This window comes from Apostichopus japonicus, chromosome 14 (assembly GCF_037975245.1).
Source record: "Apostichopus japonicus isolate 1M-3 chromosome 14, ASM3797524v1, whole genome shotgun sequence".
Classification (NCBI taxonomy): Eukaryota; Metazoa; Echinodermata; class Holothuroidea; order Aspidochirotida; family Stichopodidae; genus Apostichopus; species Apostichopus japonicus.
In genome coordinates this window covers 27,644,241-27,660,027 of record NC_092574.1, presented here as the reverse complement: position 1 = coordinate 27,660,027, position 15,787 = coordinate 27,644,241, and the positions used below count along the sequence as shown (strand labels likewise).

Here is a 15,787-nt window from a genome sequence, read left to right as displayed (position 1 = left end):
CAGACCAGGACACAGTACTGGATGGGAACACTAACTATTAATCTCTTACATCTACTCTTAACAAAGTATTAACAGCAATGCAGACCGGGGACACAGTACTGGATGGGAAGACTACTATTGCATCTACTCTTAACAAAGTATTAACAGCAATGCAGACCGGGGACACAGTACTGGATGGGAAGACTACTATTGCATCTACTCTTAACAGAGTATTAACAACAATGCAGACCGGGGACACAGTACTGGATGGGAACACTACTATTGCATCTACTCTTTACAGAGTATTAACAGCAATGCAGACCGGGGACACAGTACTGGATGGGAACACTACTATTGCATCTACTCTTAACAGAGTATTAACAGCAATGCAGACCGGGGACACAGTACTGGATGGGAACACTACTACTGCATCTACTCTTAACAGAGTATTAACAGCAATGCAGACCGGGGACACAGTACTGGATGGGAACACTACTATTGCATCTACTCTTAACAGAGAGTATTAACAACAATGCAGACCGGGGACACAGTACTGGATGGGAACACTACTATTGCATCTACTCTTAACAAAGTATTAACAGCAATGCAGACCGGGGACACAGTACTGGATGGGAACACTACTATTGCATCTACTCTTAACAAAGTATTAACAGCAATGCAGACCGGGGACACAGTACTGGATGGGAACACTACTATTGCATCTACTCTTAACAGAGAGTATTAACAGCAATGCAGACCGGGGACACAGTACTGGATGGGAACACTACTATTGCATCTACTCTTAACAGAGTATTAACAGCAATGCAGACCGGGGACACAGTACTGGATGGGAACACTACTATTGCATCTACTCTTAACAGAGAGTATTAACAACAATGCAGACCGGGGACACAGTACTGGATGGGAACACTACTATTGCATCTACTCTTAACAGACTATTAACAGCAATGCAGACCGGGGACACAGTACTGGATGGGAACACTACTATTGCATCTACTCTTAACAAAGTATTAACAGCAATGCAGACCGGGGACACAGTACTGGATGGGAACACTACTATTGCATCTACTCTTAACAAAGTATTAACAACAATGCAGACCAGGGACACAGTACTGGATGGGAACACTACTATTGCATCTACTCTTAACAAAGTATTAACAACAATGCAGACCAGGGACACAGTACTGGATGGGAACACTACTATTGCATCTACTCTTAACAAAGTATTAACAACAATGCAGACCAGGGACACAGTACTGGATGGGAACACTACTATTGCATCTACTCTTAACAAAGTATTAACAACAATGCAGACCAGGGACACAGTACTGGATGGGAACACTACTATTGCATCTACTCTTAACAAAGTATTAACAACAATGCAGACCGGGGCACAGTACTGGATGGGAACACTACTATTGCATCTACTCTTAACAAAGTATTAACAGCAATGCAGACTGGGGCACAGTACTGGATGGGAAGACTAACTATTAATCTCTTACATCTACTCTTAACAAAGCAACAGCAATGCAGACCGGGGACACAGTACTGGATGGGAACACTACTAGTAATCTCTTACATCTACTCTTTATTTCTTACATACATTATTAGTTACCCCACATGAGGACTTTATAACATTAGAATTTTAGTACATTTTAAAAACTAGTACATCAGTAGATGCATACATTACACTAGAAGATCAATACATGAGAACATGAGTACATTAGGACAAGAGTAGATGAGGATATTAACTCCTGAGTACGTCAGAACATCAGTACATTAAACAGTTAGTCAAGAATCAAGACCTACAAAATACAAGCATATAACTGTACATGCTATGGAAAGACATATTGTACCTGTCATGCATTTGCAAATTATCCATAGAATTTAAAGCTCTGTTTGTAGCTAGTGTTGCATTGTCTGGCAGGTTGTAACTCCTTGAATGTTTGTAGGTAGACAAGCCTCCAGCTGCACCACCAAGCCCAAGACTGCGAAGCTGGGCACAACTGCTGCAGCCACTGCTTCCTGTGCAAAAATAGAAATTGTAATCCTTTCCATTAAAAGAGATATGGATAACCATCTTTCTTATAGGTCCTTACAACTGATTCCATTAATGCAGTAAGCACACTAAAAGGACCGGTTATTAACAGAAAATCTTCCAAACATAAAAGTACTCTGAGATAATCAAGAGAACATAACAGAAAATGTACAGGATGGGATAATCAGCCTGGCAGAATTCTATAGTTTCTGTTGATGAAGGAATAATTCAGATGATAAAGATAAAGACGGAGGCAAAGCAAAGGTTAACAGGGGTGGAGGGATGGATTGGTTGTCTGGTAGAGCAAAAACACAAATGGTAAACAGGGGTGGAGGGATGGATTATTTGTCTGGTAGAGCAGACACAAAAGGTAAACAGGGGTGGAGGGATGGATTGGTTGTCTGGTAGAGCAGATGCAAAAGGTGAACAGGGTGGAGGGATGGATTGGTTGTCTGGTAGAGCAGACACTAAAGGTAAACAGGGGTGGAGGGATGGATTGGTTGTCTGGTAGAGCAGATGCAAAAGGTGAACAGGGGTGGAGGGAAGGATTGGTTGTCTGGTAGAGCAGATGCAAAAGGTGAACAGGGGTGGAGGGAAGGATTGGTGGTCTGGTAGAGCAGATGCAAAAGGTAAACAGGGGTGGAGGGATGGATTGGTTGTCTGGTAGAGCAGATGCAAAAGGTTAACAGGGGTGGAGGGATGGATTGGTTGTCTGGTAGAGCAGACACAAAAGGTAAACAGGGTGGAGGGATGGATTGGTTGTCTGGTAGAGCAGATGCAAAAGGTGAACAGGGCTGGAGGGATGGATTGGTTGTCTAGTAGTGCAGATGCAAAAGGTTAACAGGGGTGGAGGGATGGATTGGATGTTTGGTAGAGCAGATGCAAAAGGTTAACAGGGGTGGAGGGATGGATTGGATGTTTGGTAGAGCAGACACAAAAGGTAAACAGGGGTGGAGGGATGAATTGGTTGTCTGGTAGAGCAGATGCAAAAGGTGAACAGGGGTGGAGGGATGGATTGGTTGTCTGGTAGAGCAGATGCAAAAGGTGAACAGGGGTGGAGGGATGGATTGGTTGTCTGGTAGAGCAGACAAAAATGGTAAACAGGGGTGGAGGGATGGATTGGTTGTCTTGTAGAGCAGATGCAAAAGGTAAACAGGGGTGGAGGGATGGATTGGTTGTCTGGTAGAGCAGACGCAAAAGGTAAACAGGGGTGGAGGGATGGATTGTTGTCTGGTAGAGCAGACCTACGTATCTTTAACGAAATAACCTTTCAAGATTTGTATTGGTGATGGTAATAGGTACCACTGACCTGGGGGGGGGGGGACTGGTTCCAATGCACTATTGCCCAGTCTGGAATTCGGTAAAAGTCACTGACATTGTTCTCCATTTTCAGTTGTGCTTAAGAGTTAGATTTAACACATCTATAGCCCTCTCATCTCTCTGCCCTTTGATCTTACCTCTCATATGTTGGTCTAAATTTTGCTCTATTAATTGCTCACAATTTGTCCTATTTAAGTGTCTGTCCATTTATGTCTCTTAATGTGTTCTTAGTTTGTGTTTGCTTCAGTTAGCCTTTGAAGATCAGACTAGGATCCAAACGTCAGGCCCTTTAACTTTAACATACCTGTAAAATTTGGTGAATATTTGTTAATATTCCCACCCAAAGACATTGCACATTTTCACTGTGACAAAACAAATTCAGTGGAATGGTCCACATGAAGATTGCACAGAACCTTTCCACATTGAAAGAATCAAGCAACATGTGATTGGTCCATTATAACAAAGGTTTAGCATACAAATAGTATCAATATTACTATAAAAACAAGTGTGGCATTACAGTACAAATCAGTTCACAGGCAATATGAACAGTTGTTTACAGTGTTACTATACATAACTGGAGGCCAGCAAGACCTACACATAGTAACAGTTAGCTCTTGTATGCCCTTAGTTTAGTTCGGTATTAGCTTGAATGCATAATGAACTTGTAACAGGGTAACCTACCAAAATAAGCAAATGTGTACCCAGGGGCAAATATTTGGACCATTCCCATCACTACTTGATAGGATGATGACACTTTTAGATCTGTGGTAAGGTATGACACAAAATGCTAGGGGTACCTGGCCAAGTTAATAATACTTTAGATCTGTGGTTAGGTATGACACAAAATGCTAGGGGTACCTGGCCAAGTTAATAATACTTTAGATCTGTGGTAAGGTATAACACAAAATGCTAGGGGTACCTGGCCAAGTTAATAATACTTTAGATCTGTGGTAAGGTATGACACAAAATGCTAGGGGTACCTGGCCAAGTTAATAATACTTTAGATCTGTGGTAAGGTATGACACAAAATGCTAGGGGTACCTGGCCAAGTTAATAATACTTTAGATCTGTGGTTAGGTATGACACAAAAGCTAGGGGTACCTGGCCAAGTTAATAATACTTTAGATCTGTGGTTAGGTATAACACAAAATGCTAGGAGTACCTGGCCAAGTTAATAATACTTTAGATCTGTGGTAAGGTATAACACAAAATGCTAGGGGTATCTGGCCAAGTTAATAATACTTTACATCTGTGGTAAGGTATAACACAAAATGCTAGGTGTACCTGGCCAAGTTAATAATACTTTACATCTGTGGTAAGGTATAACACAAAATGCTAGGGGTACCTGGCCAAGTTAATAATACTTTAGATCTGTGGTAAGGTATAACACAAAATGCTAGGGGTACCTGGCCAAGTTAATAATACTTTAGATCTGTGGTAAGGTATAACTAGGCTAGGCTAGGGGTACCTGGCCAAGTTAATAATACTTTAGATCTGTGGTTAGGTATGACACAAAATGCTAGGGGTATCTGGCCAAGTTAATAATACTTTAGATCTTTGGTTAGGTATAACACAAAATGCTAGGGGTACCTGGCCAAGTTAATAATACTTTAGATCTGTGGTAAGGTATAACACAAAATGCTAGGGGTACCTGGCCAAGTTAATGATACTTTAGATCTGTGGTAAGGTATAACACAAAATGCTAGGGGTACCTGGCCAAGTTAATCATACTTCTTGGTAAGGGGCTTTATTATCATGCCCATATCCTTTATACTTGTTATCTTTATTTTTGGTGGGCTTCTTGAACAAGCTACGGCTTCCAAGCCCTTCCACCATTTTCTCTCCGTAATTTCCATTATTTTTCTTTTATTTGATTTATTACTTAATATTTTCTTTGCATGGTATTGTCTTCACCGTCTTATTATTATATAAACATTGTGAGGAAATGGAAATAAATGAAATGAAATAAAATCTGTGGTAAGGTATAAGGTTTATAATGCTTTAGAAAAAAGAAACTAGCTATTGCTGTGATTTTCATGGGTTGGTTAAGGAAATGATTTGTGATAGCCAGCTATAGGAGCTAACAATGTACATTTCCTTGATTGATGTGTACAAAGTTCCTTAGATTATCACTAAGAACTTTTGCAAGCACAAGAAAGGTTTCAGCGGGCTATGTTCAGTTTTACTAGTGTCCACTTGTTAAAAAGAGCTAGACTAGTGAAACATACTTGAACGTGCAGCGAAGGCAACTTTGAATGTTGGTAGCCAGACAGGCTTCGGCCAGGAAATTTGGTAGCCTGAGTACAGTAATCAGGAGCCCCGGGCATTCTGAACATAAGATTTTTTGAGCCTTGATAAATAGAAATTAAGACCTATTCCCTAGGCCTAGATTATGAGTGAAACTAACTGCAAAAAAAGTGTTACCTGTCAGAGAACTATCACCCTGTTTTTATAATGATATGGGTAATGCTAACATGCATAGGTCCCATAGAACTGCCACATACTAATCCAGACTACCTGATGTATGACTGCTGGTTTCTGTGTTATTTATCTACAAATCATCCCTAAGAAAGACTCTGTGAATGCATGAGCAAGGTGGAATGGACCTGCTGCTGACTAACAATTATCACAGCACCTTATAGCATCTTAGACAAGATTTGGTTAACTTTGCCAGCCCTCCCTCTTCCTGCCATCCCTATGCCTGTACCACCTACCTTCTCAACAAAATCATTCTGTCCAGTGATGTCAGTCAGCAATGGAATGAAATTACCACATTCACCTTGCTAATCTGTTTTTTTTTTAATAGCTGCATTACTGGTTTAAGAGGTTGGAAGCAAATATACTTACAGCATATGCTAAGCTGCTGGTGATTTGCATACCATGCTGATGATGAGATAAGCATAGGAGTTAATCGCACTGATGAGGTTAGTGATGGTTCCACACATGGTGCATACTTAAGGCAATACTCTGACTTACCACCACTATTGGAACCATTGGCGTTAGAATTTCCTAAAACCCTGCGCGGCGTCCCGCTGCCAAACATAGTTTCCTGCTCACCTTCATTTGATGAAACTGTTTCATATATTGGACTCCTGCAGGAAGCCACACTACCATCGACTCGGAGGTACCCACTGGCTGTGCTTGCCATGGTTCCTGATGGGTACAAGCTCGAGCAGGAGTGCGCACCATGGTGGTGATGATGACCCTCTGGTATGACTGGCAAAGATGGCAGTGTGGACATCTGTATGGGCTCTGTTTAAAGGTCATTGAAATTAGTCACAGGAATTCTTTTGAAACCAACGACTTACTTCATATTTTTATATGAAATCTTGGGCTAAAATACTGCTAATACAGTATTAACATGCAACTGTTTAAACATTCAGTATATATTGCATAAAATGAGTCTGGTTTCTTTCATATTCAGCATATAAAACAAAACACTTACTTATTAGACATTTAAAATCATGCAAAACCTAATTATGAAACTTCACACCAAAGTTGCAAAAATAGATGTAAAACAAATGTCTGTCCAATGCCACACAACAACAGACATTAACTTAAAACTCAGTTTAAAATTTACATGTAAAGGAATATCTGTCCAATACAACTGAGATAGACATAAACTTAAAATCTTTCCTTCTTTTGAATACAGCATTTGTAGAAATAACTATCCTGGAATATTGGTTAATTAGGAAATAAACCAATTGACTTTTCTGGCTATTCTCTTGCATGGTTGTATGTCAATTCTATAAATACTTTGCTATCAGTTTCTTCCTTTTTTCTTCTTTTTTTTCTCCTTTTTGTATTTCTCACTTTCCCTTCTTCAGAATTTAACAAGGTCTCTGTAATCAACATGTGGAAGGGGTCTGTTTTCAGTCACTTTAGCTGAGAACTGACGGATGAAGGGAGCGCTAGCTTGCAGCAATTTTGTCTGCACAGTGCCGTGACTGTCTCAGTTTTGTTGACTTAACATATAATCTCTTAACAGAATGTAGACTGTTCAGATGGAGACAGACTAATTGAAGTTTCTAGATCCTTTTCAAGAAATAAATCATAACAACTTCTACTTATCCCTCATTAATATGATAATAGAGCAGTAGATTTTCTGAGCTTGTTAGCTTACATTACAACAATTTCAATTAATTTACAGTTTGAATTGCAGACTTCAGAAGCTCAGATATTATTGTTGACAACCAAAGCCATTCTACTGGGGTTCCTTCTCTTTTTGCAATATTTAAAGACTCATCTTATATAGTAAAACTGAGTAATAAATGAGACAATGGGCAAAATGCCAAAATTTTGTGAACTAACAAATCTTAAGTGTATCACTGAAAGTTCAATGCCCTGAAACAATTAATGAGATAATATTGAGAATGCATATATGCCTGCTAGTACATGATGACAACGAATGTGTAAGAAATCACTTTTCTTATCAACTTAATTCATTGTTACAGTATGTGATTTTGTAACACCACAATTTTCACATTTGTCAGATTGTATTTTCTGACAACACTGCAAATACTGTTTTGGCCTGTTGCTCTTAATATTGTTTTGTTTATGTGATGATACATTAGAATCTGCTTCAGAAGAGTAGAGATACAGTAAAGAACTCTAACCTACAATCAACAACCGATTACACTGTACCACTGACCATGCAGTATTAATTCTGAAATAGTGATAACACTTTGAATTAAATCTGAGACACACTACAGCTTTTTATACAGAGGCTTTCCGGGTTATATCTGACACAACACTACAGCTAGTTAGACACAGAGGCTTTGAGTTGTAACTATGACATAACACTGCAGCATGTTAGACAAAGAGGCTTCCGAGTTATAACGGTGACACAACACTACAACATGTTAGACACAGAGGTTTGAGTTATAACTGACACAACACTGCAGCATGTTAGACACAGAGGTTTGAGTTATAACTGACACAACACTGCAGCATGTTAGAGACAGACGCTTTGAGTTGTAAAGTTCTGTGACACAATTAACTACAGCATGTTAGGCACAGAGGTTTTGAGTTAAAACTGATTCAACACTACAACATGTTCGACACAGTTACTGAGTTAGAACTAACATAACACTACAGCATGTTAGACACAGAGGTTTGAGTTATAACTGACACAACACTACAGCATGTTAGACACAGAGGCTTTGAGTTAAAACTGATTCAACACTACAACATGTTCGACACAGTTATTGAGTTAAAACTAACATAACACTACAGCATGTTAGACACAGAGGTTTGAGTTATAACTGACACAACACTACAGCATGTTAGACACAGAGGTTTGAGTTATAACTGACACAACACTGCAGCATGTTAGGCACAGAGGTTTTGAGTTAAAACTGACAGGATACTACACCTTGTTAGACACAGAGGTTTTGAGTTTTAACTGGCACAACAATACAGCATGTTAGACACAGAGGTTTGAGTTAAAACTGACACAACACTGCAGCATGTTAGGCACAGAGGTTTTGAGTTAAAGCTGACACGATACTACACCTTGTTAGACACAGAGGCTCTGAGTTTAACTGGCACAACAATACAGCTAGTTAAACACAGATGCTTTGAGTTATAACATACACAAAAATAAAGCTATGGTTAATTAAACAGGTTTTGCTTGGCACAAATCTACACCTTCGATCCTTACACCTAGGCTTCTATGCAAATTACACAGCACTAAATTTGCATTGTTAGACATTTAACTTGCACGGCACTTAATATTTCTACACAGGTCTACCTTATATGCTAGCCATCTTGACTTTATTGTTTTACTTCTGGCTAATTGTGACACCATTCTTTCCAAGCCTGCAAATGATCGATCTTTTGGCCTCTGAAGTTGCTATTTACTAATTGATTGCCCCAAGTCAACAACTTGCAACAGAAACAGTAACTGATTTGGTATGCAGTTAGAATGCTTTGTCTAAATGCTTCCTGCATCCTCCCCCATAGCAACTACATAGTAGCACACATGTAGCATCATATATGAGTGTTATCATTTCTGGCTTACTCCTTAACAGTGAGAGTCAACAAATTAACTTTATCTTTCAGCTTATCAAACTAGCAAAATCTAGTGGTTTCTCACATCCACACAAAAAAGAACCCACTGCGGCAAAAGATGAAAGGCCCGAGGGAATGGGGAGGGAAAGGGAAGAGGAGTTCTGAAAACATTTTAAACCAAATTCTAACTTTCAAAGTTTCTTTACAAACTGAACACAATTTCATTTCCTATTACTTTACACACTTTTAAATGGACCCAGAAAGCCATGCACTGGCTTTAATACTGATTCATTGCATCGTGTTAGATGAGAACAGTCAACAGTAACACAGTACTGGATAGATAAGCAGTCTTCAAAATTGTTTACCATTATAGCCATCTGTGGGATCTTGCATTGATGTTTACCTACCTATCAATAATCAAGTTATTTCTTGCTTTATGGTACTAATTTGTATTTCCAAAATGTTCATATTTGAACTTCTACTGAGCTTAAATGACCTTTCACCTTACATTAAAACAAAGGCCTTCTTGTTTAATCACTAATGTGGATCTAACTCTCAAGAATGAAGGAAGTTCAAGCTATTCACTTCAAGTTACTGGGTTTAGAAGGTTCCCATTGTTTGAAGTCTACAGACCTCAAATGTCCACAAATAGTCTTTTGTGTGGTGGCTCCGCAAACTTAGAAGTTCATGAAGCTTTCATTTTTTTGTTATCATGGGTTCCATGTTTGCCATAAAATATATATGAAGCAGTGAAATTTGCTTTTGCAATAACAATTGTCAACCAAATTAGTACCAGATCACCAGGGCTAATAATAAAAGATCCACTACAACCAAGGATTCAAGGAGCTGTTGCAAGGTAACAGTGCCCCTAATGCAGGGAGGGAGCTGTTACACAGCAGCTGCTCAATGCTTGTTATGGAGGAAATGTCAGAGAAACATTTTTAGAACAATATTGACCATTGCAGTAAAACATGAAGGGGGGGGGGGGGGCTTGTGTAGGTGGCTTCTATGCAGGCAGTGTGCATTTGAAGCTCTGTCAATTATGGCATTGCATGAACATTACTGAATACCACATCATCCCCATCTTTTCCTCTTGACATCTCTTTTCTTTTGAATTCCAGGGTTTTCTGGACAGCTCATGCATGTCCTATAATGAGTTTGTATTATATACATATATTTCCTTGATTTTGTAAACATATTTGACAATGACCTTCCCTCCTTTGAATTATCATGGTTAGTTTCTTTTTCTCTTTTTTTTGCAAGGCCTCACATTATTAAAGGTTAAGTTAGATACTTTCCTCTTGACATCAGGTAACAATCCATGCATGCTTACGATCCATCAAACGTTTGGCTGAATCTCTCTACCTCTCATTCACCTTCACCTTTAGGGACCACAGAAAATTGCAACTGAAAATACCTGTCAGCTTCAGGCTACAGTCATATTAGCACCATCAAACTCTACACAAGCTTCCCTGCGTGTATCATTCATAGCTTTGTAGCAAACCACCACCAGAGACAAACAGTTGCCCTATGTTTTACATAACTCCTGCATAAATAGGCAAGCATCAACACTAAAAGCAAGCTTCAAGTGGGACTCAACTTACCCTGCCTCATTTGGCCTTCCCTGTGATCATTCAGGTTTCCTGAGCTCCCCTGATCTGACAGAGATGCACTTGATCTGTTGCTGTGGTTACCAGACTCTGGGGTCAGATGTTCATTCTGAGAGGAAAGTAATATTTGCTATAAAAACTTCTGCATATTTGATGCAGTGCTTTCATAACACACTTGCTTCCAATTAAACCATAATCTTATCCGCTATGTCATGGGCCTATGTATAGGCAAAGATACATCTCAGCAGCCGAAACTTTAGGTTAGGCCCTATCTTATATTAGTGTTACACACTTGAAAAGAAAACAATAGTAGTACTGTCACTAGTACTAGGCCCTTATATTGTGTCAAGCAAAATAGTTGTGATTCTCCTTCCTAAGGTCAGTTCCATTGAAATTTTTCCTTCACTACTTTTTGTGTAATTTATCATTCACTCCTTTTTTGATATGGTCATATCTGTTTATTCTGATAGTGTAGAAACATTCTGAATTGTGCAATGCTGAATTCTGCAATGGGATGTTTGCAAGATTTCACAATATCCATGGTACATACAGTACACCTGGTAATTGTAAGTTGTGTACACTGATAATATTATTGAATGTGTATAGTTTTGCAAGTTTGGCATTAGGCTGAATTCCAGTTATTCTATGTAGTGATCATGGTGATCTGTAAGACAGAACCATATTACATTACATGAAACTCATCTGTCAAAAAGGTTAAAGAGACTTATGTACTCTGTGATGAATATTTCTGAATTTTTCTTTTTTGCTGGTTTCATTTGTTTGAAAGAAAGCTTCTGAATTTTTTGATAAAATTTAAAGCAGAAAGCCAGTTTGCTTTTGCAATTCCTTGCCATAAATTTGCTCTAAATTCAAAATACTGTTACTATTTGACTTATGTTGAGCAAGGAGTTAAATTTATCCAAGAATCAAGTGTTAACCAGAATTAATTGCAGAAATCCCTTGGGCATCAACCATGTCATTCACCCATAAGGATTGACTGTATAGAATTTAATCCAAAATGTTTCAATATATCCAGAAAGAACAGTCTTCCTATATGTGAAATATAGATACATTTTACCAACTTTGATCTAGCAAATCCCTTTATATAGTTGTTCAGGGTTACACCACATCCTTTCTATAGGCCTACTATGAAATAATTTTGAAAACAATAGGCTTCTTGTGCTCAATAAGACGGATCCACATACCAAGTATGAAGTTAATCAACCATTAACTTTTTGAGTTACCATGTTTAAAACAAGTGTCACATACATACATACACCCTTACACACACACATGCCATCACCATCTCATAGATTCATTTTGCCTCCAGCAAGGAATAAAACCAGAATGCAAAATGCATTGAGGTTTCGATGATGTCATTGCACTTAGATTTCTGCTTGTTAACCAGAAATAGCTGTCACAATATGAACCACTATTTTGAAGTACAATTACACTATATGGCATGGTAAACAGGTCAGTCTACTTAGCAAGGCAATACACACCTTCACCACAAACAATAGGGGTCTTGTACTCAATGTGATGCATCCATGCACACACTAAGTATGAGAACTATCCACGATTCCAATCGTTAGATATCATGTAAAAGGGTTTTCAGAGTTAGACCTCTGGTGACCTCAAATGAGATTTGACCTCATAAGCAACAGGATTCTTGTATTCAATATGGCAAATCCATATACCATGGATGAAAACTATCCAAGAATATTCCTACCATGAGAAATTATGTTTTAAAGGTTTTCAGGCCTCGACACTGAAATATTTTGAAAAGTATACTCGCTATTTGACGACCGTGACTAAAATCTAGTTGCCAAAATGCAAAATTCACTCGCCAATATGACTGCTGTTAAAATCTCCATAGTACGTACAGTTCTACAACATCAATACTTTCTATTAACAAAGGTTAAGGCACTTAGGCAGATACATGCTACATAATTGCACCTTGGAAAATTATGTTTCTGTGCAGTATAAAATTTAAACATTTGCCACCAAAAGAAAGTGATGAACAAAATAAAACTTGTCAGAGAATCATTAATAAGCAGCTAGGCCTAATGTTCTCAAACAAATACAAATAAAACATCTGCAAAATACCTACGGAAAATAGCTTGGCTTAAAATGTTACATTAGGGCTCCTCTGGTACAAGGCATACTACACAGTAGCTTGATGCATGCATTAGTAGTAGGCCTATACAGTAGTAGGCCTATACAGTAGTAGGCCTATACAGTACCTCACTGCTACTTTGAACCACTACTTGATTAGCGCGATTCATGCATTTTCCCAATTATTTATCTTGTCTTTTAGCTGCAGATTGGAGTGCAAAAGATATTGCTATTTCTCCATTACACTGTGATCTTTTACCTACTGAAAATATATGTTGAAATAGCATCTATCTTGCACTCTGACCAATGTTGTTTGGAAAATCTTTGCAAAAGATCCTAGCAGCAAGAACAGCAAACTTGTCTCAAAACTCCTTAAATTGTTGTATATTTTGCAAATTATGACTGTTGGCATGTAGGAAATGCCTTAAGAAATAATTTAGGAGAGGTTTTGCCACCTTAAGTGTCTGGGTATTCTGACACGAACATATTTTCCATCAAGCTTTATTGTTAACGACCCTAATTTTACCTAACCGTTGTACGAAAGCAGTATATGAAACTTCATTCACATGTAAAGAGTGCTGATCAAATTGCGATACAATTAATTCAATGCCATTTTCGTAGCTGGATTGCTGGTTTGCTGAATCTAATTAAGGATGCCCATAATCTAATTCCCAATTGCAAACAACCTGTCCTATTCTGATGTAACACACATGTTATCTAATAGGCTGGTCGGTTGGAGATAATACTTTATGAAACAAGATTTCCACAATTTGAGCTCTGGTGACTCCAAATGACCTTTGACCTACTCAAAAACAATAGGCTTCTTCTACTTGATGTGTCACAACTACAAACTAAATATGAGATTGGTCAAAGCTTCCCTCTTTGAATTATCATGTTTACAAGGATTTCACAATTTGACCGCTAGAGACCCCAAATGACCTTTGACCTCCACCAAAAAACAAAAGGCATCTCCTACTTAATGTGGTACTCCTTCACACTTGAGATATTGTGTTTACAAGGTTTTCACAATTTGACCCTGGTGACCCCAATGCCCTTTGACCTCCACCAAAAAACAATGGACTTTTCCTCCTAAATGTGGTGCTCCTGTGCACGAAATATGAGATTGGTCCAAGCTTCCCTTCTTGAGATATCGTGTTTACAAGTAGGGCGTCACACACACACACACACTCACTCACTCATCAGCCTGCATGACTACTAAGGTTACAATTTCATCGAAACCAAAAATGTGACATGGAGTAGGGTTAAAGATGCTGCTTTTATGATATTTGCCCTTTTTTTGTAACTCCCCTCTCCATTCTCCTACCCTCCCTGACAATAACAAACAAAACTCATTCAAATTTAACCCAAAAAGCTGAGGTGAACCCTTAAGTGTCAATGTAACACTGAAAACAACATGTGTGCAGTGACTTGAGAAGAATGGTTATATTCATTCTTTAACTCTATTAAGAGCCTCTCTTCTCACTGACTATAATCATGACAGAGAAAACTTACTCTAAGATAATCATCCACTGCTTGAATGATTTCCTCAGCACTTTGTTCATCTGTGCTGGGTCTGTGGGACCCAGGCAGACTGTGGTTTTGATGTCGGTCATCATAATAAGAGGGTGGACCATACTCAGGTTCTAAGGTGTGATAGGGATGAATACCTGTAAAATATCAACAAGGTTATATTAATTAGTACACACGTTTTTGTAAACAAACTTTTTCACTTAGTTACCTTGTTGATAGAGCAAATAAGTTTCATAGAGATGTCCAAACATAAATGAGAACAAGAATCACAACAAAAGAGAACAAACTCTCTGAAACAATGTCCAATATTAAACACATTAAACATGCACATTAAACACATTAATCTCAAGGAGGTGCTCCAGATGACCAGATCACCTCTGACTTATTGTAAGGTACGACTGAACTACTTTAAAAATTAAATCTTAAACCTTTGGTAAACAAAAAGGAATAATTCGATCATTCTTAGCTAATGACTTCAAATGACACTTGACCTTTACAAAACACAATAGCTATGAGGAATTCACTAATCAGAGGCATCTCAAAGACCAAGACTGAGATTCACCAAGCTGATTATGAAGTATTCAGTAGACAGGTTTTCACAATTTGGCCACTATGAAACCCTATAAAATAGTGTTTACACGGGTCCAAAAATCGGGAACCGGGTACCCGAGAAAAAATTGTTTACCCTCGTGTATCACGATTTTCAAGAAATTACATATTGGATGCTATAATAAATGAATTATATTCTCTACTGACAATGTTTTCATGTTCAAAAACGTATGTGTAAGGTAAGGTATATAACCTTCCTCAATAATTTCTATTTGCTTTTTTCTGTCATAAACTTGTTAATTATGACATTACTACTAATTAGAAGTAATGTTGTTAACATCGCACTGCCGCCGCTGCTTATGCTTGCTCTCCACGTCTATTGGATCAGACCATAAAATATCCCTTTAGTTCAGTTGTTACTACTACTATCTCTTATGCAGGCCCAGGGTTCGCATTAGCCGCGAGATTACGCGATTCGCGCACTTTGATCGCATTTGGAATACACAATTAGTAAAAAGCCACTTGCGATTATTATTTTTTAGTTATCCCTTCTATAATCCATAAACATGTCCTAAAATTCCTTGTCAGCCTTTCCTTCTATGAAATAAACGAA

The 15,787-nt window shown here is 38.3% G+C and overlaps 1 protein-coding gene across 7 annotated transcripts in view; it reads right to left on the bottom strand.

Moving 5' to 3' along the window:
* LOC139980108 (teneurin-3-like) overlaps positions 1 to 15,787 on the bottom strand; it is a 150,392-nt gene that overhangs the window by 45,419 nt on the left and 89,186 nt on the right. For 5 of the 7 annotated variants that reach the window (XM_071991488.1, XM_071991489.1, XM_071991487.1 and 2 more), the window contains 4 exons: positions 14,608 to 14,762; positions 10,975 to 11,089; positions 6,335 to 6,610; positions 1,857 to 2,025 (listed from right to left, as the gene is read on the bottom strand). In XM_071991488.1, coding sequence (XP_071847589.1) covers positions 1,857 to 2,025; positions 6,335 to 6,610; positions 10,975 to 11,089; positions 14,608 to 14,762 — 715 coding nt within the window. The remainder of the gene's footprint in view (positions 1 to 1,856; positions 2,026 to 6,334; positions 6,611 to 10,974; positions 11,090 to 14,607; positions 14,763 to 15,787) is intronic. The other 2 variants (XM_071991493.1, XM_071991494.1) reach the window with 2 other exon arrangements.